This window comes from Amphiura filiformis, chromosome 18, assembly GCF_039555335.1.
Source record: "Amphiura filiformis chromosome 18, Afil_fr2py, whole genome shotgun sequence".
Lineage (NCBI taxonomy): Eukaryota > Metazoa > Echinodermata > Ophiuroidea > Amphilepidida > Amphiuridae > Amphiura > Amphiura filiformis.
This window is the reverse complement of record NC_092645.1, coordinates 26,831,526-26,856,108: the sequence shown is the minus strand read 5'-3', so window position 1 is coordinate 26,856,108 and position 24,583 is coordinate 26,831,526. Positions and strand designations below refer to the sequence as shown.

The 24,583-nt window shown below is 38.5% G+C and overlaps 1 protein-coding gene across 1 annotated transcript; it reads right to left on the bottom strand.

Moving 5' to 3' along the window:
* Positions 1-18,157: 18,157 nt before the first annotated feature.
* On the bottom strand, positions 18,158-22,639 carry LOC140139418 (fucolectin-6-like). Its single transcript, XM_072161180.1, has 3 exons — positions 22,548-22,639; positions 20,583-20,801; positions 18,158-19,979 (listed from the first exon to the last, which is right to left on the bottom strand). Exons 1-3 carry the CDS (start codon positions 22,603-22,605, stop codon positions 19,915-19,917), a joined length of 342 nt encoding a protein of 113 aa, XP_072017281.1. The 5' UTR covers positions 22,606-22,639; the 3' UTR covers positions 18,158-19,914.
* Between the last annotated feature and the right edge of the window lie 1,944 nt (positions 22,640-24,583).

Below are 24,583 nucleotides of genomic sequence, written 5' to 3'. Positions count from 1 at the left end.
AATGACTCAGTAGTTCCAGGCTTAAGAGAGAAACAAATCATCCTACTTGGTCCACAGTCTCCAGACTCAGTAAGAGGCGATGTCTTCGGAAATACACCGAGTTGGAACTTCTAAGTACTTCCATACGTTCATAAATGTGCACCAATGGATCGAGGTGATTGCATTGAAATACCTAATCAATTATTCATAATAGTTAGGTAATCGATCCATAGTGCGGACACTCTTCACTTGCAAACCATCAAAATTCGTCACGGTGATATTTTTGCGTTTGAAAATAAACCACGTGAATAGAGTGCCCTCTCAAGGATGTCTACTCTCTGGCCAACCAGAGGATGATTTAAGCACTTCCCAGATGTCTTGCGGTTAGCACAGCTGTGTGAGTGAACATGACACCACTGCCCGCCCACTGCATACACACGTGCATGGTTAAATTTGAATTTGGACAGATATATTTACAATAAAAACACCTTCAAAAGGTTGGTCGATTTCACATTTTATGTTATCTACATAAGGTGTGAATTATCCTTCATGCATACATCACTTTAGATCTAAAATCGACCAAGTAATGGCGACACACGGGCAATTCTAAAACAACATCTTTTGCACAGAGTTCAGTGGGATTTGAAAAGTAAAGTGGCAGTTGAAACTCTAGTGATAACACTTTTACGGTGCATGATGGGGCTTCCTTAAATCATGCTCTGCTGGCCAGCGGCGTAGCTGGGATTTTTTCCAGGGGGGGGGGGGGCATGCCTGTATGGGTCGGGGGCCAAAACCACAACATTTCCCTGCACTGGGGGGGGGGGCGGGGGCAAATAGACAATTTTTGCCAGGCTTATTGATAATAATCGTATGGTATTGCATATATCGTATGGATTCTCCATCACTATGCCTTTCCTCTCCCTCTACCTCCTCTTTTTCCTCTCCCTCTCTCCCTCCCTTTTCCTCTTTTTTTCCTTGCACTAGGGCGGGGCCCAAATAGGTAATTTTTGCCAGGGGGCAATTGCCCCCCCCCCCCTGCCCCTGGCAGTTACGCCACTGTCTCTGGCCTATATATAATACGTATTATGGTATTTTTATATGCCTATGAGCAAACGAGGACATGGAAAACAAGATCAATGCCTTTGGAACATCTTGCTACAGAGTCATGTTAAACATCAAGCGTGTGGATCGGATTCCAAATGAAACCATCTACAACCTGACCAACACCACTCCACTGGTTGCCAGAGTCAAGCTTCATCAACTCAAATTTCTCGGCCATATACTGCGTCTTGAAGATGGCGAGCCTGTGAAAGAATATGCCCTTTATACCCCACCACATGGGAAGAGGAAACCGGGACGGCCACGCACACTGTACTTACAGTATGTCCAGCACCTCCTAGCAGTCTCAACGCAGGACAACCGATTCTTTAGAAATGCATAGTCGCGCTAAAAGTCGATTGATACATGTTAAAATCAGCACAATTCAGATATACACCTTTTTGCTATGAAATTAATTTTCTCGGTCCAATATAAAGCAATATTTTTTTTTCTTCAGTAATGTCAGTTAAAAACATTGTGCTTGGATATACATTATTTTTTAAATCCTGGTGTTAAAATTAGGTATGAAATTTTGTCGTTTAGTGTAAGATTTATGAATTTTATAGGCCTTACATCCGTCCACGAGCTTTTTGCGGAATTCATTTTTTAGCGTTTCAAACTAATATAATTCGTTAAGGAAAGATATTTCCCACCTCTATAAAGAACATCGTGTGGGTCTATCTATTATTGTTTTGTCAGAATTTCCGTTTTGATTTCACTTTTTTTCACGTCATGCTCCTAAAATCTCAAACTCAGTACTTTATCTCGAAAGCAAGCAGCATACATAGTCGATAATTCCATTGATCTAATCCAGGTCTCTTCTGCATTGAAAGCAAGGAATACTCGACGGGTGATTTTGTAGCCCAAATCTCCCATTTGGGTGCTTTGGAAAATTAAAGTGAATTTTGGACATTTGCTTCCGTGATCATGGTGATAGCCTGCAATGGCAAATATGTTTCCATGATTAGGCCTATGTCGACCATTTTGTATGTTTGTTTGTTTACCTAGTCCGTATTAAGAGACGCACGTTGTACTGTCTAAACCTAGAAAAATTAGTGGTAAACCATGTAGCAAAGCAAGTGGTAAAGTTATAGGGATTTTATTTTCTGTCCCTCCTATCTCCAGGTGAATTTTGTATGACCCCCCCCCCCCCCAATCGCGGGTTGGCATTTTCATTACACCCTTCAGACTTTGGGGTTTGTTCCGGGGGTTTGTTTTTAACTTGACATGTAGGCCAATTTGTCATAATAGGGCTATACTATTTAAATGTATAGCTATAACGTGCAGTAGGGGGTGGGTAGTAGGGGGTGTATATAGGGAAACTTTGGGGTGGTACTCAACACATTTTGAATATGACTTTCAATGCACGGCCCTGATTTGATAAAATGATCTAACTTGAAATTAAAATCGCTGTTTCGAGAAAAAGAGCTTTAAAGTTTGAACGCTTGACGTTTTTCTTTTTGAATAAAATAAATTATTAAACAGATCTAATGTCTTACAAATCTCATTATTTGGTGGCATGGTGGTGATTTTAGGATGTCACCAATGGAAAGAGCGCCCTGACATTACCCATGAAATGGATTTATCTCAAAATGTCACAATTTCAAGTTAGATCGTTTTACCAAATCAGGGCCGTGCAAGGCTCATTGTTGCCACAAATGTGTTTTTTTTCCCTTTAGGTTATTTAATAGGGTTTTTTTCATAAACTTCCATGTTTAATCTTGTATTGTTTTGGCTGCTTTCTTATGACTTTCGCTGGTTTTCCAAAAGCAGTTTCAAACAAACACAAACAAAAGGCACCACACCCAGTCGGGATGATATGTCACATGCAAGGCCTCTAGAGGAACTTGATTGATTTAGTGGTGTGATCCAACAAGGTCAGAATGATTACATAATCAGTTGCTGGGGAAAGTCCCTGTTACTTGGGGAAAATCACATGGCCAGACACACGTCACTATCATCATTATGTAAGCAATTTTCATGAACAAAATCAAAACATTGGGGGAAATGAAAGCAAAACAAATGCATATAAAACCATAATTTACATACATAAGATGGAAATAATAAATTGCCATATATGATGGAGATAACAATTTGAAATGAAACCAAAAGTATGGGCCGCATTGACGGTTACATATGTACGCATAAAGAAAACATTGTAGGGACGACCGTGGCCAAATAAAAATTTCCAAATAATGTAAATTTCTCATCCAGTGTCTCACTCAAGTAACCCTATTTCTCTGTAAATACCATGTAGTATCTGTTTTATACATAGGCGTAGATCCCGGGGGGATGGGGGATTTATCCCCCGCCCCCAAGTTTTTCCCCGGGGGAATGCTCCATACAATCATCCCTGCCCCCCCCCCCAATGTTGACGCCTGAATATGGGTTTCTGATCAAATTAACCTCATATTTGCCCATTTTAGCCCCAAAAGTGCAAATTTTCGCGCGCTTCGCGAGCATTTATTCCGCTTTTGCACCATACTTCATCAGTTTAGCTTCAAAATAGCAAAATTTTTCGCGCGCTTCACGCGCATTTGCACCATGAACTTATTCTGTCGCCAAAAAAGTACTGCATTCATTATATTTCCAAAAATTTTTCCAACCCATCCCCCCCATGTCAAAAAGAAATCTACGCCACTGGTTTTATAACACCTAATACAAATGTATGAGAGAATTACACCAATTCATAACATTTAATAAGAAAATAGGTACTAGGTCCACTATGACTTACGTTTTACTTACTTACTTAGGCGTACCTTTCAAGAACACTTGAAAATATAAGCTTATAGTATTAACGGCTGGTACGGTGTCTGATCTCCGCCAAATCCCCCCTTTTCTTATTCATTCCCCTTTTCCTTTCCCCTTTTTAAAATAGTTCCCCTTTTTTGACTTCCCCCTTTTCAAAGAGTTTCCCCCTTTTTTACTTTCCCCTTTTACAAATAGGTCCCCTTTTTAAGTTCCCCCCTTTTTCAAATAAATCCCCCTTTTTGACATTCCCTTTTCAAATAGTTTCCCCCTTTTTCAAATAGATTCTCCTTTTTGCAAATAATTCCCTTTTTTACTTTCCCCCTTTTCAAATAGTTTCCCCTTTTTGCAAATAGTTCCCCGTTTTTTACTTGCCCCCTTTCTGCAACTAGTTTCACCTTTTTTGGCAAATAGTTCCTCCCGTTTTAAAAATAGTTTGCCCTTTTTCAATCTCCCTCTTTTTACACTCAAGAATGGTTTCTCCTATTTTTACTTTCTCCTTTTCAAATTAAATTCCCCGATTTTTAGTTTAACCCCGCATTCTTGGTGCGTGTGGATTCATTTACATGCTGTGCTTAGGCTATTAGAATTACGCTTGTACCCATGTCATGCATGTGGAGTGTGTCTGATATGCAGTTTACCGTTCTGCTACATAATTAGCTATAATTCATCGAACTCGCGATGTCAAATACAAATCTTTTCATTTAATACTTAGGCCTACATATATTAAAAAAGATTGCAGATGTCATCATTTAGTAAAAATCTACCACAAATTTGCGTGTTGGACTCATCCTGGTCTGAACTGATATCCGCATACAAAATAAAACAAAGAGAATGCTTGAAAACATACTTCGTGCATTATAGTCCCGGATTATAGTATAGTGTTAAGATAATTACCACTGATCCCGCCCCCCCCCCCCCCAACTCAACACAAAAGTTGACAACCATGAGAGTTACCAAGCCCCCTTTTGCAATGATTTTTCATCAAATTTACCCCCTTTTTCATTCAAAATCGAGGACAAAATATGGCCAAAAACAACCCCTTTTTTGCGGTTTTCAATGACTAGAATTTCAAACACCCGCTTTCAATGATTAGAATTTCAAACACCCCTTACATGCCTTATCAATGACACTAATTTTTCTCAATTACCCCTTTTATCAAAATTTCGCAGACAGTACAAATTAAATACCCCTATTATGCTAATTTCACTGTCAAATTTTACGGACAGTGCAAATTAAATACCCCCTATTTTGCCAATTTCAAGGTCATTGCTACTGGTAAAAAAATAACCCTTTTTCGCGCAATTTGGTAACTCTCATGGTTGTCAACTTTTGTGCCATTTGAGTTGGGGGCAGGGCCACTGATCAAGTCACATCATGACATGTGTGTGTTTGTTTGTTTGTTCATTTATTTGATTGTTTCATCGTTCACAGACTTTCAAACATTTGCTATGAATTTGCCCAGCATAACTGTAGTAACTGAAGTGAGACATTTACAAAACATGTCATGTTTCATCCAGTGGCGTAGCTGCCGGGGGTCAAGGGGTATTGCCTATTTGGGCCCCCGGCCCCTAGTGCAAGAAAAAAGAGGAGGGAGAGAGAGGAAAAAAGAGGGAGAGAGAGGAAAAAGAGGGAGAGAGAGAGAGAGAGAGTGGGAGAGGAGGGGCAGAGAGATGGGGAATCCATACGATATGCGTCTATAACCCCCCCCACCCCCTGGGAAAATTGGTGGATTTGGGCTCCGCCCCATACAGTCTTGCCCTTCCTGGAAAAAATCCCAGCTACGCCGCTGGTTTCACCCGTTTAAACATTCTGAACATGGTTTCATCTGCTCTATCAAAATCGGAGTAAAACCCCTCTATACATATGCATAAATGTTGACGGATCCCTAACCCATTGAATGTAGAGGTCGCTTGCACTACAGGCTATAAATCTGCCTACATTGGTATCCAAATTTATGTCGAACGCCAATAAATGGATATAGTGGAATGAGCTCTAGTGAGTACAGTGCACGGCACTATCCAGGGTCCATGCTTACTGGTAAAGCCTACGCACGGAAAACGGGGAGTACCCAAACAAAAAGGGAGTATTATTAAACAAAAAGGGAGTATTATTTAATAAGGGAGTAACTATTAAAAATGGGTATCTATTTGTGAAAAGCGGGAGGAAAGTAAAAAGCTATTTGTTAGAAAGGGGAACTATTTACAAAAAGGGGGAAATTAAAAAGGGGAGCTATTTGTAAAAAGGGCGATCCGTTATAGCTCGTTATGAATAATTGTGACCCCTCAGCACAACTGAGCCCGGAAGTCACGAATCATCATTTTTGAGATATTCAACCAAAATATTCTGCTTGAAATTAGCTTTAAAATGATGTATATCATGTCTATAGTACTTGACATTTAAGTAGTGAAAAATCAATAAAACAGTCAATAAATCCTTTGTTTCCTATTGTTTATTGTTAAGTTCAATGGAGCATATCTCAATAGTGGCACTGGCGACATCCGGGCTCAGTTGTGGTGAGGGGTCACAATTTATGTTCGGCACCTTGGATCATGCAAATAACAACGTTGTTAGTTTTGCGAACTTTGCCTGTTCAATGAGAGTATAGCGCGCCCCAATACATCTGGGCACAAACCAGGCGAAAACGATCCAGTTTAATGAAATGGCGGACGGGTATTCCCATCAGGCACCAGTGATATGTTTTTTCAAAGAAAGTCTACTAATTTGATATGAAATGACATTTTGCAATAGCAAAATCAAAATTAGTACTTGCTGTCAATAATATGAAGGAAATATGTGACAGAGGCAAGGTGTGAAATACAAGTAGTATTTAAGTTATAATAACCTTTGATACCCGACCTGACCTTCCATCATGGCGCCTTATTCGTCTTATGTATTTCTATTATGCTCTCAAGTAAAATAAAATACCAATCTGCACTGAGCAGGCAATGTTACTTGGCTCCCAGCATGAATTATTGATTTTATACGGAGGTAAAGAAATGCACAGTGTATATGCATGATGTGCAAGCATACTCCAAATATTTACGGTAAATCTGAATAGTGGTCACACGTTGACATATCATGTGTTCGGGAAATCACGTGGCAACATTTTAAGATTTCAGGCTTGTTTACTAGTTAATTGCCATTTGTACTCTTTATTATTTATCTTTGTTAATTAACATATATTTTAAATGCTGATAAATCGTGGTTGGCTGCCCATGATATCTGTTAAATTCAATGTTTTATGAATATAATTCTACCACGCAGAGGGGGTCACGCAGCAGAATTTCACATCACCTGACTTAGCTAGATTTCGAAGCTCTGCTCTTCAAATTCATGTAAATGTCAAAGTTTATACATTTAATATATTTAATATGATAGTAATTTTTTGTTATAACCAACTGGTACACGAAATATACTGAGCTTATTACCTATACAGAAAGGTGATTATCAGCCTTCACTCCGTCTGGATAACATGACTGTCGCCCTCAATACGTCTGGGCACACATTTAAATAACAATACGCTATTTACATATCAATGCGGCCTCATGCTAATTAAAGCTGCCCCATCCAGGAGTTCATCTATGTTAATAGCCAGGCTATGTCGGTGTGCGACGCTGCATTGTACTAGAAATACCTTTTCTGTGAAATCGCTATAGAGCCACTTGAACCGGGAACACCTATTCATTTTGAAAATATAGCATTAACAGTTAGGACGCTGGACTACCGATTGTTATTGTTCTGCAAGGCTCACTCAGTCATTTAATAAGGCAATACAAACGATCGAATTTGGTATTCAAATGAACAAAATTTTGAGTTACACCTTTTCAGTGTAAAATTTTTTTTCTCGGCCAAATGAAAAGCAATAATTTTCATTTTTTCAGTAAATGTCAGGAAAAACTGTAATGCTTGATACTGTATTTTTTTTTTCAAATCTTAGTGTTAAACTTAGTCGTGAAATTCAGTCATTTAGTGTAAGATTTTCGATTTTGATAGGCTTCAACTCTGCCCGCGAGCCTTTTTTTGGATCAACCTTTTAGCTGTTCAAAGTAATATAGTTTGCTAAAGAAGGATTTTTCTCAACTTTCTAACGCACATCACCGTGAGTGATATATCATAGTTTTGTCAGAATTTCCGTTTTGATTCCATAATTTTTGACTACCAGCTGAAAAATTTTCAAATCCACGCGTGAAATCTTAGGCTAATACTAGCATTGTGGATCGATATCTCTGGGTGCCCGGCCTGGATACAGTGTTGCCAGAACTTCAATATAGCAAAGAAATTACCTAGTGTTTCAATTGTCATGAAGGTGACTGGGTATAGTGCCTTTTGTTTGTGTTTGTTTGAAATTGCTTAAACCCACCGAAAGTCATAATGAAGCAGCCAAAACAATACAAGGTTAAACATGGAAGTTTATAACAACCTATTATAATGACCTAAAGGAAAAATCATTTATGGCAACAATGAGCCTTGCATTGTAAGTCATGGTTAAAATGTGTTGAGTACCCACCCCACCCCCACAGGCCTACATAATATTACATACCGGTACCTTATAATATTTATATAGCACGGCTATAGCTATACATTTAGAAAGTAGGTCCTATTCGCTACTTGCACGGTTCCGCCATTATGCACTATGTGCGGGGAGAGCCTCGAACTGGCAGCATACATGAAAGGAAGAATTATGTAACCTTACACAGAACGTTCTGACTAGTTCAATTCCCATTCATGTATGCTGCCAGTTCGAGGCTCTCCCCGCACATAGTGCATAATGGCGGAACCGTGCAAGTAGCGAATAGCGCTAAATTATGACAAATAGGCCTACACAAACCCGAACGCAAGTATGAAGGGTGCAATGAAAATGCCAACCCGCGATGGGGGGGGGGTCATTCAAAATTCACCTGGAGATAGGAGGGACAGAAAATTAAAATCTCCTCTAATAACACGCGAATTTTTCTAGGTTTGGACAGTGGATTTTCCCAAGGACCTCATCCTAGGTAAATAAACAAACAAACAAACAGACAAAATGGTTTTCATAATCATGGAATCCATAGCCCCTATAAATTGAAATTGCAGGCTATCACGGGAGCAAATTTCCAAAATTCACCTCATTTACCAGAATTGGGGATTTGGGCTACCAAATCGCTGGTCAGGCAATCCTGGTTTTCAATGGAAAAGGGACCTGGTTGACAACAATTGAAATATCGATTATTTCTGCTGGTTGCTCTCGAGATAAAGTGCTGAGTTGACATTTTCGGAGCATGAAGGGAAAAAGGGTAAAATAAAAACGGAAATTCTGACAAAACTATAACATATAGACCCACACGATGTGGCTTACAGAGGTGGGAAATATGTTTCTTTAGCAAACTATATTAGTTTGAGACGCTAAAAATAAATTCCGTAAAAAGCTCGCGGTCGAACTAAAGGCCTATAAAAAAAAATATCACACTAAAAGACAAAATATGATGCTTGAATTTTAACACCAGGATTTAAAAAAAATGTATATCCAAGCACCAAGTTTTTAACTGACATTACTGAAGAAAAAAAAAATATTGCTTTATATTTGACCGAGAAAATAAATTTCATAGCAAAAAAGTTGTATCTCTGAATTGTACTGATTTTAACATGTATCGATCGACTTTTAGCGCGACTATGCATTTCTAAAGAATTGGTAGTCCAGCGTCCTAACTGTTAAAATTAGTATCACCCTTGTGGCCCCCGTGCAGTGGAAAACCTTAGTTCTTTCATTAAAAAGAAATGAAAAAAAAACAACAAAAAAACGGATCCACCTGTGCACCTATAAAATGGGCATATCAATTTGTCTCAAATATGAATGAATTTTAAGAAACATACGGGTTATGATGAACCATTGACCTGGCGCCATGATAGTAGGATCTATTAGTCGTTTTATATACAATGTATATACCGTATTGTCATAATACCAATATTTGTCATAATATATGAGTAATATTTAGCAACGTAAGGTTACACGAAGAAACGTATAAAAAACGTATAAAAGACGTATAAAGTTGTTCTCTAAAACCGCGATCAAATATCGCAGTGATTTAAATGTTGGTACATGGATGTATCTTAACATTATTTTTGTGTGTTTATACAAATTTTTAGAATCCGTTTGAAAATCCTTCGTTTACATCATTTTTACGCACCATGTTCACAAGATCAAAAACACGTTCCATGCACTTTTTTTCAAATATTCGCTCCGTATAAAACTACGCCGAGTGATTGTTTTCTCCTTTTTTGTATTGTACTACAAATCGACCAAAGAAATAATGTTGCTATGGGGAAGAACCAAAAACAGTACCGAATACATTTTATTAGCCCGTTTTTGGGAACAATTTTCGAGAATCTTGTACCGCAAAACACTGTTATGTTACATTATCGATATCTGGACTGTGGAACGTTAATTTTGATTTCTAACTGCCTACATTATTTCTCAAATGTATGTCGATTCTTTTACCATTTGAATTTCACTCCAAATTTAAGCTACTTTTGCAAAAATCGAGGTTTTTCGCCATCGATACCTCATTTACAGCGGTGATGAGATTGTTTATCATAAGAGCCTGGTATGCACTATTCCATAATAGTCAGTTTGAGATCAATCGATTTCACAGATCACTCAGTAGCTCAATAGGTTAGCGCGCTGGACTCACGTTCGACTAAATACTATAGTTTTGAGCTGGAAAACTTTGGTACGTGTTCGAGTCCCTATGTGGTTATTCCATCTATTTTATTTTATTTTTCTCTCACTTTTTTCTTTTTTCTTGTTCGTTTCTTTCTTTCTGACTGCAGCGATTGATTGTTTTTGCCCGGTTTTTTTTTTTCATTATATAATTCAGGAATGTTTTGGCTATAGTCTAATAGGCGCGGCCTATGAATATATTTTTACAAATTATATTAACAAAATATTGGTTGTTGGTTTTGTTACTGTTGTTGTAGTTATTATTGTAGGCCTATATATTGCATAATCAGGGTATAAATAGGCATACTAGGCCCATTATAGCCTATAGAAGCATTGATTTATTTCACGACAGATATCATCCAGGATAATTTTAAAAATTGAAAATTTAGAAAATCCAAAGGAAAATTGCCGAAAACGGCTGCCCACAATCACCCCCATCAGCCCATTATGGTCCTATCATGGTCGCCCATTCCCTATCCCTTCAACATATAGGATGACTCACGAGCCGCGGATTGTCCGTGGTCCTAGTTCAGATTGATACACTATTGTACGCGTGAGTTCATTCTTTTCTGCATGGCTGTTTCCATTATTACCTTACGCCCCTCTGGAATCAAGCCTTAAAAATCAATTGTATTTAACCGTAAATGTGCAGTTCATATGTACAAACGAATACTGATCTTTATGATATTCAGGTTTTTGTACACCACCCGTCGTTTTATCTTTTCAGTTTCTGTTTCCGTAACCGTAATAGTTTTTGTAAGTCAGTGTTATTCTGAAGTGGTAGTCTCCCAGGTGTGACCAATCTTTTATTCTAGCCTTTTGTTAGTTACTGAAAATTTGAAGCTCGTGAATTTCAGTTTTCGTTTTGGTAAGTTATATTGATTTTTTACATAAATCCTTGAGATGTGCGGTTGGGTGCTAATCTAGACAAAAGAAGAGTCTAAATTTTACGGTCCTAAATTCGCGGGAAATTGTACGTCTTCAACTGACTTGTGTTTGGTGTATATGCACTTGTGCCTAGACGTAAGTGGCTCTTAAAAATAGTCTTGCAGTGAAATATATACTAACCATGTTGCCAAGTTATAAGCAAATTGGCGATGAAACGAGCGTCTAAAATAGTCAAATATCTCCCAATGAGGCGCGTACAAGTGGTGATTTGGTAATCATGTTTGATATTGAAATGCAATACAAAAGAAATGCATTGGAGCAAAGATAATGTATTCTATTCATTCGTACCAATGGCAAGCTAATCTGATAATTGGTTGGGTCTATATGCAAGGCTCGGGTTAATTTTAAATGTTTATTTTTGCAGAGCTTTTTTTCAGTCGTGCATCAAACGATAAATCTCCCAAAGGAAGGGGGGAGGGAGGGAGGGGATACTTGAGACTGAACAAGTGAGAGTAGGAGGGGGTGAGGAAGAAAGAGAGGAGAGGGATAGACGGAAGGACAAGAAAGAGAAGAACTCGAGAGGAGAGAGAAGGAACCGGGGAGAGAGTGGGGAGACTGATCATTCGGAGAGCGGGGGGAGGGGGATGAAGCAAAATAGGGCGATAGACATTGATACGAGGGCAGGGCGAAACTGCGGCCCTGCACAGGTGCATTGGGGTGCGACATGCTTATAAGCGGACCTTTTGTGATTTTCAACGTTTTTACAGAAAAAGGTGCACCTTTTCATTCGGATTTGCATTTTGTCATAATCATGATAATAATGTGAATCAATTTTTAAATTGATAAACAGTGTCAAACACGAGAGGGCGCTAGACCATTAAAACAACGGTCAGACATCGGTTTTCCATACTCTTTTATCTCCACTCCAGCCTTTTAATATTGACACAGGCAATCATCTCTATTGAAATAAGCTGATAGGTACTTCAGAGTTAACAATGAAATCAGATCACAGTAAACTTACTGAATCCCTTGCGTTTTCGTATCTGAACAATAGAGTTACGGAAACTGAAAAGATAAAAAGACCCCATGTATAACATGTTACATAGGAGGTCATACGTGTTGACCTTCATCTATTGTATTTGTTCATTTGTGTATGGAGAGGAGAAACGCCATTACACGCCATTAAAACTCCATCAGTATTTGGGCGTAGTTCAGTGAACTCACCGGATTGCTATTCCAAGTACTTTGATAATACAGATAATATGTATGGGTCGAGGCGATTGCATTGAAAAACCTAATAAATTATTCATAACAGTTACGTAATCAATCGATAGTGCGGACACTTTTCATTTGCAAACCACCAAAATTCGTGATCTTTTGGCGTTGGAAAAGAAACCACGTAAATTGAGTGCCCTCTCAAGTGAATCAGACGTCGACAGCCACTGGACGTACAAAAATAACATAGGGTGCGAAGCATATCCAAATAATCCAACGAAAAAACAAAATGGTGCACTATATATAAGGTGCGAATTCATTTAAAGGATATGTAGTCCATGAAGAGGCTACATCTCCCTTATTGCTGGCGCTGCAACACTCTTGAAAATGGGCACAGATTGTGCGATGTGTAGAACTGCTGCTGGTGGTAGCCTGTTCCAAACTGCAATGGCTCTTGGGTAAAATGCATATTTGTATGCATTTATAGTAGGAATGAACAAGTTGACAAATTTCAATGGGTGATCAGTTCTTGCTGGTATGTGAGTTGCCCTTTGAATACAAGATGGGGGAGTTATGTGCACTAGTCCATACTGGATCCTGTAGAACATGCAAGACTGTTGGATTAGTCGTCTAACATGTAGTGAGTCCCAGTTGAGTTGACACGTGTTTTTCTGCGGTAATCAGAGAAAACAAATCTGGCTGTTTCCTGTTTGAGAGGAAACTATTTATCCATGCGAGGGTGCTGTTTCTGATGCCATAGTACTCTAATTTTGAAGACATATGTTGGTGCGAAAGTTTATCAAAACCTTTGCTAAAATCGAATAGGATGACATCAGTTTGGTCTTTCCGATTGATGGTTTCTGTCCAGTCATTAACGAAGGTAATGAGCTGTGTCACAGTTGATAAGTGATCACGAACTCCATGTTGTTCATCAATTAATATTTTATGCGAGCTGAGATGTTTAGCAACATGACTTAGGACCACATGTTCCATAATCTTGCAACACACGCAGGTCAAAGATATTGGACGGTAATTCGAGGGTTCCGATTTTGTACCACATTTGTGAATCCACGTAACTAATGCCTGACGCCACTGTGTAGGTGCAATTCCTTTGTCACACGATTGCTGGAGCCAGTTCATTGGCAACAATTTTGAGAAATCTAGGTGACATCTCGTCAGTACCGCATGCCTTGGATGGGTTTAGATTCAACAGTTGTTTAGTTATCCCTTCTGTACCGATGATCAAGTGAGGAACAGAGGGAAAAGGCGAAGGACCTTTGCCATCGATCTGGGTGCTTTTAAATTTGGAGTTAAACACACTTTGAAACTGAGCATTAAGATTTCACACCACCAAATAGAATTATATGGTTGTGCGCCCTTAATTTTACTTCTCAGAAAACTCAGCATTAAAATGAGCAGAAATTTGCATAATTTTAGCCAAATTTGGATTGGTCATGATTAGTAATATTAATTCCTGCAAGTGTACCACAGATGGGAGAGATCGAATAACTTTTAATGATTTTCAGCAGCCTTTTCTTTACAGAAACACTGGCATGGTTTTGCCTGAAAAATATGAAATTCCCGGACATCGTAGACTTTGAGGGCCAGTCGTAAAAAATAATGACGGTCAACCTATATTTTTTGTCCCAGCCAGAGGGATCAGGCAAGGGCTGATTTCAACCATCATAGATGTTGCTTAAAACTGAGTCGCTCCTGTGAAGAAAAAATAACGTTTTTTTAAGGCAAATTTAGCACATATCTCTATGGGACTCTGATTTGGTGGTGTGAGATCTGAATGGAGCTGTGTGTGTGAGTCTCAACTTTTGATTGAGCAAGTTAGCCCTGTGCCTAATTCGCGTTTGCATTCACCGAAGAAGTGCATTGACTGAATTTATGTAATTAAAGGCTAAAATTGAAGAGAACTGCAAGATTTGCTACAAATATACTAGTGCTAAGGTGAGTTATGACCCGAAATGTGTGTTTGAGTGAAAGATTCCATTTCGTAGAGTGACTTAGGCCCATGCAATGTTTACAATCATAATATTTTGCAAGCTTACATCATCAATGGCATGCAATGACTCGGTGCCAGATAGAGAAGACATCAGTATGGTGCTAGGGTACTGGTCGGAACTCATGAAATAGGCGCCTGGATCAGGTAAGCTTACGGTTTGTGTGTGTGTGTGGGGGGGGGTAGGCTAAGCTTATGATTCCACTACTGGTAACCCATGTAATGTTTACAATAATGATGGTATGCAATGACTCAGTGCCAGATGTAGAAGACATCAGTATATGGTGGCACGTGGGCTAGGGCACTGGTTGGAGCTCATAAAATGTGTCCATGGATCAGGTAAGCTTATGGGGGGGGTAGACTTGAGATTTCACTAATAGGCCATATAATTCAACACTTATAATTCAGACATTGTGGTCATGTTCTTCTTTGTTTCTGTGTGTATTTGTCCCTCTTGACTGTAAATTGCTGAAAGCCTAAGTCTTGGTAAACTTTTAATATGGTAATCACAATGCTATCTTCAGTAGATAGCAGATGTCAGAGACACAATGATTCTGCTTGAAAAAAAAAATCAGCTTCTTGCTCAAATTATGCTAAAAATAAGTAAATTAGATTAAAATAGTCTGAAATTAAAGACAATCAGAAACATGTTGGATCATTCAGATTTTAACACCACCAACTAGAATTATATGGTTGTGCGCCCTTAATTTAAGCATTAAAATGAGCAGAAATTTGCATAATTTTAGCCAAATTTGGATTGGTCATGATTAGGAATATTAATTCGTGCAAGTGTACCACAGATGGGAGAGATCGAATAACTTTTAATGATTTTCAGCAGCCTTTTCTTTACAGAATCCCTGGCATGGTTTTGACTGAAAAATAGGAAATTCCCGGACATCGTAGACTTTGAGGGCCAGTCGTAAAAAATAATGACGGTCAACCTATATTTTTTCCCAGCCAGAGGGATCAGGCAAGGGCTGATTTCAACCATCATAGCTGTCGCTTAAAACTGATTCCCGGACATCGTAGACTTTGAGGGCCAGTCGTAAAAAATAATGACGGTCAACCTATATTTTTTCCCAGCCAGAGGGATCAGGCAAGGGCTGATTTCAACCATCATAGCTGTCGCTTAAAACTGAGTCGCTCCTGTGAAGAAAAAATGACGTTTTCTTAAGGCAAATTTAGCACATATCTCTATGGGACTCTGATTTGGTGGTGTGAGATCTGAAGAGCTTCTGCCTTGTCATAGTCAGTGCTGCACATTTTTTGGCTAGTTTTTAGTGTAGGAACCCCCAGGTTCTTAGTTTTTGTGAATTTTATATAGGATCAGAACGATTTTGGGTTCTCGCTAATATTTTTACCAATAACATCATTCACATAGTCATGATGAGCTTTGCGAACACTCTTAGTAACATTGTTCCGGTAGGATCTATAGTCCTTCCAATCTCTTGAGTTTTTGGATTTACGAGCTTTGGAGAACTTTCTGTCACGTTTACTCGTTTTACGCTTCATTTCCGGAGTTATCCAAGGCAGACTGTGTTTATCTTTTGTCAGTTTAGATGGAACATTCTCGTCAACAATTTTTGACAAGCTATCACGTAATTTCTCCCAGTTAGTATCAACTGTATCATAATTTGATGATAGGAAATCGTGCACAAAATTGCTCACTTCAGATTGCAAAATGTGAGGGTCTACATTATCATAGCAGTAAATTTTTCTCTGAGGTTTCTTTAGTAACTTTGGCTTCAAATTGATATCAAACAAAACAATGCAATGATTTGAGATGCCGGGCACAACCTGTATGAGTCCAATATTGTTTGGGTTTGATGTCACTATGAGGTCCAATACACTATTTGACACTGGTCTTGTTACCTTGTCTTGTAATTGTGACAAGGAATTGTTGAGCAGAAAATCAATGAATTTTGTGTGCAGAGCCTTGGTTTTACTATTAGTGTGAGTCCAGCTGTTCCAGTCTATATCTGGTACATTGAAATTACCACCGATCACTAAATTTGGATGTTTCCTGCTTTTTTTGCTGAAAACCTTTGTTACCGATGACACTAAGGAATCCAGGGATTGAGGATTTTTGTTACTTGGTGATCTATAGTAACTAGCTAACAACAATGGTTTGGAATTGCAAAATTGGATATGTGTCCAAATAATTTCACCGTTTGCATCAAAGTCCGGTTCCTCGGAAATTATGAGGGAGTCCTTGGTGGCTATGAACACCCCACCTCCGTGTTTTGACCGATCCTTGCGACAAACACTGTAATTACTTGGTAACAATTCATAAGTGGCTAAAGTACTATCCAACTTAGATCCACAGCCAAGTATGACATCTGGTCTGTGTTGGTCAATAGCGGCACGTAAATCAGCTTGTTTTTTAGCACTTTTAACTTTCATCACAATTAATGATCATGGTTCTGAGACCATGCTTGCGGTTCTTAAATGTGGGTGGTTTCCAGTCAGCACCTGTGGTTTTTACTGGTGTTGATGTCTTGGGAAACATGGTATCATTTGTTTCAAAATCAAAATCATCCTGACTGTCTGGATCAGATAGCACAGAAAATGGATTGGATGAATTAATTGACTGGGTACAAAACAGTAACAGTATGGAATCAAAGTTGGGAAATCCACATTCACAGCAGATCCAAGAGAAACTAGTTTTGTTCATCAAAGTGCTATAATCTAGGCTAGGGTTTTCAGTACATTTTGTGAGGAACCACAGTTCACATTTATCACATAAAAGTGCTTCATCTTTGACTTCATTCTTACATGACCCACATGGGTACAGAGTTTCAGTACTGTGATTAATGGGAACTGAGTTCTGAGGACCAGGGCTTGTTTCGACTTGGCCACTTAACATGATAATCAGAAGGAGATGAAAATGGTTTGCTTCAAAATTCAAGCTTAAGATACAGGGGTAAAACATGCCTTCTGTTTGGATGCATAGAAGATGGCAATACTCCATGCGTTGACATGTAAATCTGTTGTGTAAGTCCTGTGTATGCATGACCCATATACTGCACTCATGTCAAAATCACCATCTTTCATTGGGTGTATTCTGCTTACAACAAGGTTACACATATATATATAACAAAACTTAGGTGCTGTCTGTTGTGATGTTTTACAGAGAGGGACACACTATCACCAGTATGCGGGGTGGGAATATTTAGCACACCTTCGAATTCAAACCTGGGTGTGGCAGCAGTGGAATTTTCTGGCGGACGATTTGAACTATTTTTTTCTTTACGCCGCCTTCGGCAGCGATTTTTTTTTCAATTTTAATTTCAATTTTAATGTATACCTTTGGATGGGGGACTTTTTTTTAGTCATCAGTGAGGTGAATTTTTTTTATTCCCTCTCCAATATGGCGGCCAAGTGGTTTCACATTTTCGGTCTCCGCCCGCTATCTATGTATAGAGGTCAGTGGTGCAATCATGACACATGTCCCTTTCCCTATGTTACCAATAGTGACAGCCACTAAAGCCACTCATAACAACATAATACAAAAAGACAAATTCTACTTATTGCTTTCATATTGTTATTAATGAATGTTACGTGTTTATACTTGATTTTAGTTAGTTTGTTAGTAATTATCTTTGAATATCAGTTGTGTACCGTGGCTTTAGGAAATCAAGCCCGTGGTTTGATAAAAAAATAGCTTAAAATCAGCATGCAACTCGGTGTGCAACCCCGGCCCCACCGTTGAAGGTTTCACGCCTTAAGTGACGAGGTAGTCTTGCCAGCAAGACTTCAGTCTTTAGCATAAACATAATGACATCTACGGACCTGAAGTCTTGCAGCGGTACATAGGGATGCACTGTACGTTTAAGAAATCCAAACTTCAAGAATCAAGAAATATACCTTGCATTTGTCAGTTTTACCTCAGAGATGTTGTAGACCCTCTCTACACAGTGCAGAAACATCACAAGGAGAATGCTGCTCAATATGATAAATCCAAATCAAGAAAATAAAGCAATTTTGCAGAGCAATATTTTGACCACTTTTGCACTAAGTAAATTACTCCATGAAGATTGCAGGTTTTGCCAACTCAGGGAATGTTGAACCCGCCCAAAAGATAAGATCAATGCAGATCAATTATCTCAACTTTGGTATGCTAGCATAGTACAATGGGATTAAAATCATCCATGTACGCCCAAACTCTGGTACAATGGGATTAAAATCATCCATGCAGGCCAAAACTGTCCTTGAGAGAGTTCCTCGGCTACATCCTTGGAGCCCAAAATGAGCCCACATATTGTGATGGTTCTTATTTGTGGAACAGATATTAAAGAGTGCACTGTAACCATGGAGAGTATGGTTACAGTTACTGGAACTAGTGACGAGGATGTGCAGACATCAGTTCAAAACATAGCGGTCTTTCGGGGAGAGGCTTGACACATACTACTTATTGCTTTCATATTAATGAATGTTACATGTTTTTACTTGATTTTTGTTAGTAATTATCTTTGAGTATCAGTTGTGCACCGTGGCATTAGAAAATCAAGCCCATGGTTTGATAAAAAAAATAGCTTAAAATCATCATACAACACAACCCCAGCCCCCACCGTTGAAGGTTTCACGACTTTTAAGTCACTTAAAAGTGACGGGGATGTGCGGTCATCAGTTCAAAACATAGGGGTCTTTCGGGGAGAGGTTTGACACCAAAAAAGAGGTTATTTGGTGAGAAGGCCCCAAAAAGTGGGCATTTCCGTGAGATTAGGGGAACATTTTACCGAAAAAAGGGGGTCTTTTGTGAGACTAGGAAAATGCTTTCCAAAAAGGGGGTATTTCCGTTAGACTGGAAAAACTTTTGGGTCAGAGTTGTCAGGTTCTTGATACCAATTTTCAAAGTCTTAAAAATTAGATTTGTTCAAAAAACATTAGAAAAATAAGGAGAAAAAATGGGTCATTTAGTGAGAGATTATCAAAAATGTTTTCAAAATTCTTGAAGAAAGTCTTTTGACGAGAGAAAATTGATTTCAAAAAGGGGTCATTCGATCAGAATGAGTTGAAAAATGGGCGTTGATATGGCCAGACATCCCGTCGCCCTTTTGAGTGAATAACGCCTCTGTTCTGGAGACGCTCCTAGAATGTTCGTTTCGTTGGTTAATTTTTAAATGTTATTGTCATTTAGATAATTTAATAGATTTAGATAATTAATAGGTTCTATGCCTATATTATGTTGCTGAGAAGAACTACAGAGGTCGACCAAATGAATCCAAGGTGTCCATAGTCCATCTTCTCATTAACTTGCACGCGTTCGAATCACATGTTACTCACTGTCAATCTCAAGCACACGCTTCAGCAAATTCAATAAACGCGTTTCCTCAGACACCCCTGTTAACACAGATAAAACATAATGCATAATAATTGAACAGAAGGATAACTCCCTCCCAAGTAAAAACGTAGTAAATGCAGAATATTAATGACGAAACATTTTTTTTACTGATATGCATCATGCAAACAATAGCAGTTATGCTAACTATGTGTCACGACAACCGCGTTTAAATATTGTAAATAAGTCTACTGCTATTAGTTAAGTGTAGCATCTGAAGTTAAAATGATAATTCTTTCAAACCGATGAGAATTAGACAAAACTACGAGAATTAAAAAAGCTCTCTGCAATACCCAAAGACAAACATGTAAACTTTGTAACTTTGTCTTCGAGAAATTCCGCTAAAACTACCAAGTTCCCCTGTGTTTCCTCAATATAACAATAATACCTGGTATTATCTGATCAAAACAAGCAAATATTTGGTAACATAAAAGACATCATTTTACCGCTTAAAGGTATCTTTCACAAAACATAATTCACGCTTCAAGCCAGGGGCTTCAAGCAAATTTTACTAATAGGGGATATGCTAAGAACTGGTACTGGGTGTTTTTTTTCATCAATATGAACAAATGCGTAAGGGCAACTATTGCGAACAAAATACTTACTTTTGTCGTTTCCACTGCACGAAGTTGCCTTGACTTCACATAGTGTCAGAAGATCCCATCGTGGTAATTCAACACTGATGTATTGTCCACTCAGATTGCAGTCGATTTCCAGAGAACCAGACCTGATTTGATCCATTGATACTCGGCTTTCACATTCTGGGTTCTGTCCGTATTGAGGGTTGGATCCTACTCGTACTATGGCCCCTTCAAGTCGCTCCTCTGCAAAAGGAGATAATAATTATTAGAATACTTGGGATATGATTTGAGATTCCGTCAACAACATTTGCTTAGTACAGGAACCTATCCTATACGTTGTTTTTTTTTCATAGGGGGAGGGATAAAAGTCTAACTGAGAAAAAATTCTAGGTATGACTTGTTGTACATGTTGTACTAACCTTTGCCCCTGGTTTTCGTTTTCATTATTATTACGATACAGTACATTGAAATCGTAATGCCCCCCCGCCTTGAGGCACAACGACATCGCCAGGTTAATAATTACACTGTAAAGCAGAGACACTAAAATCAATACCCGGGATTGATACACGTGAATGTGCTATGCACGATTTGATATTCAGACGATAAATCTTTGGATACCGGGGTAGAAAATGATGAATATCTCCCGTATTTTTTTTTATTCTAAAGAAACCATATATTTTTGTTTGCACTTGAATATATGTGTTGAAAGGATATGATAGTCGTTAGCTTGCGTATTGAGAAAAAACCGTGCGTATTGAGTTTAAAAACTGACAAAAAATCTGATTTTATATATGCCGAACTATAGCGCAGCATAGGCCGCTCGTGGAGGCAGTCTAAAAGCAGATGGCCTCATGGCGTATACCATGCTCACTAACACACACAGATGTCAGTCACCAGGCTATTGTCAATAGCCTTAGTCGGGTGTCCCTCGGCCCATTATGCGTCTCAAAACTATTTAAAAACAGGTCGGATCAAAATGGCCATGCGTGGCTGTGGATTCAACCTAACATGGCGATTTCTGTCATGAAGATATCGGTGCGATGACACTGTGCGAGGGGGCTATAGGCATACCGCCCCTTGTAAAATTGTTTATTTTAATGCATCGGTGCTCAATTGTTTCTCTAAGTTTGTGGGAGAGGGGTTGTCGGATGCGATATCGCCAAGTTTGACGCAGCCATTGAATTAACACGTAATCATAAAATCTCCACAAACAATTCTAAATTTGTTGTCATGGTTCGACAAAGTAATCCACTGTAAGTGTTTTCAATATTAACTGCTAGCCGTCTGTACGAGTATAATTTGAAGGGGCTGTCAGCCTTGTAGTTTTTAGCTCGTACGTCACAATCATGTAGCATGTCCTATACACTCTGTAGCATACGCACAAAAGACATACTGCATGTCAGGGAGGGGGTACTTTGTTAATGAGGATATAGGTATATGAAGACCTGAGCGCAAGAAGACCGTAAGTCCACTTAGCCCCTCAACATGTATACACTAAAGTTATGTATAGTTTCTTATGGTTTTATAATGTTTGATACATGTTCCAGGGTGAAAACATCATGAAAGGTTGTGAAAGATTTGTTTTGGCCCCTGAACAAGTATAAAACATTACCAAACTATACGAAACTATACGCAACTTTAGTGTATACATGTTGTGGGTCCAAGTGGACTTACGGTCTTCTTGCGCTCGGATCTTTATATATAAATGTGCCGTTGATATGTGTAGCATTTTCACTTCCAACTATAACAATTGGTCCGGGCAATGAGTTGTTGCAGGCAGTGGCGTAGCGTAGTCTTCCTATGAGGGGGGTGGGGAGGGGGAAGGGGGGAGTTTGGGGAGGGGGTGTTCAAAGGCGATTTTCGGCAATTTTCTTACTGGATTTTCTACATTTTCATATCGATGGGGTGGGGGTTCGTGCCCCTATAACACTACGCCACTGATTGTAAGCCGGATTTGTTTTTATAAGGGCCTACTACATTAATACGTACCACAGCAATCGGCTCTGTTGTAGAGGACAACTTTACCAACACATTCATCTTGCTGCATGTCAACGGCCCACCAAGGGTTGCCTACGTTATCATATGCTAAACACAGAAAACAAATAAATAAGACACATGTGACGTGTCATGTCAAAAGGAGACACTTTTGGGCAGGATCGTAAATGGAGAAATAGCCAAAAATCTTCCCGGGGTGATTTTTTTACAATTTTGGTTTGTTGCGAATTTGTGATGTTATTAATGTTAAAAATATTGTCTGAGAGTTTCAAACCGGAATATAACTGGCATCTTGTATTTTTTTAGACATTTTTCAAGGTAATTCCTACTCTCAACATTGTCAATAATATTTTTAAAGGCTGATATCTCAATTTCCAATTTTATTATACCATAACTTACGAACTCAATATCTTCGCTTAGGATTGTCCGATTTCATTGGGGAAAACGGCGTTGTGGAGCAAAATATCTCTATATTTAAGATATGTAAAAACCTCAAAATTGATAACCTGCCCAAAAGTGTCTCCTTTTGACATGACACGTCACATATTAGTCTTGTTAAATCAAGTCATTTCGAATCATTAATAAAGCCTACTCGTGTTTACATAATCACCGAGGGTTGAAAACCAGAAAGCCTTAAGTCAGGAAATGCCATTTAGAGAAAAAACAAGTTTTAATATTTTTTGCGAACTAAACCTATTTACAACTCACAACATAAATGTCTGATATAACTCCAATTTGGTCCTATAACCAGAAGTTGTACCCTATTCATTATAACAAATGTCAATAAGGATTAAGAATTGTGGAGAATTAAGGGTAGACGAGGTATTGTTGGTCGAAGCAACCTAAAAATCGATTTTCATTATCTATATCAATATATTATTGAAAATTAACGCCTTGATGTTTTGCAAAAGTTCATTCTACAAATCATATACTTTGCAAACTTGCTTAATTTATTGTTGTTAATGAGTTATGTACGTTTTACAAAAGTGTTGTTGTTTCAGCCCTCTTTACAACGTAACTCAAGAACCACAGCACCTATAAAAGTGTATCTGTGATATTTTAATTCTTCTACACGCTCGCTATGAATTGAGCAGAAAAATTGGGCAGTTTTTGCCAAAGCTCACTACCATTCGTAAGATGCTGTGAACTACCAAATCACAACAGTTTAAAATAATTAATAACCTTAAAGATAGTATTTATAGTATTCCTTTAAGTATTGAGTTACGTCTTTCTGGCGCTAACTCAAATGTAAAGTAATAAGTGTACAGGCCAGAAAGCCATATCTCAGAGTTTGACCAAATTGAGTTAGTGCCAGAAAGCTACTCAGAGTTAAGTTTTAAGTTTGCTATTTTTGAGATGCGGCTACGTAGAAGTGTGCTATATCTGCAATGTGAACATAGGCGTAGATCCGGGGCCAATATTTTGCCAGATGGATTGTCCATACGATCATCCCCCAATGCTGACGCCTTTATGTGCGTTTCTGACCAAATTAACCTCATATTTGGCAATTCTAGCCCCAAAAATGCTAATTTATTCCATTTTTGCACCAGTTTAGATTCAATATGGCAAAACTTTTCGTACGCTTTACGCGCATTTGTACCATAAAGTAGTTAAGTTCTGTTCCAAAAAGGCGCTGGATTCACTATGATTCCAGAATATTTTTCCAACACCCCCCCCCCTCAATGTTAAAAAGAAATCTACGCCACTGAATGTGAAGATTGATTTGTTTAAGGGATGTGCCTATAGGAATAAAGACCAAACAAACATATTCTTGTTTATGCCGTAATATTGTAGTCTTTCAACCCTTTCACAACTTCAGCTGTGCAACTTACAAAAATTCCCGCTGAAAAGTGGTTCTTTTAATTTTAGAAAATAAATGAAAAATCGCTCTGGACTTTTAGTACTGATTATACTGTAGACGATCACAGACTATTTTGTACTGATCATACTATAGACTATTGTGACGTCATTGCCAGACAGTTTGTCTGTATTATGGCTATTGTTCCTTGTCTGGAAATATGTTCGGGCTT

Coding starts and splice junctions, on each gene's coding strand:
- LOC140139418 (XM_072161180.1), bottom strand. CDS start 22,605: ATGCAGCAAGATGAATGTGTTGGTAAAGTTGTCCTCTACAACAGAGCC. Junction 20,802..22,547: donor CAACAGAGCCGATTGCTGTG/GTACGTATTAAT, acceptor CTCCTTTTGCAG/AGGAGCGACTTGAAGGGGCC. Junction 19,980..20,582: donor GTGCAGTGGAAACGACAAAA/GTAAGTATTTTG, acceptor CTGTGTTAACAG/GGGTGTCTGAGGAAACGCGT.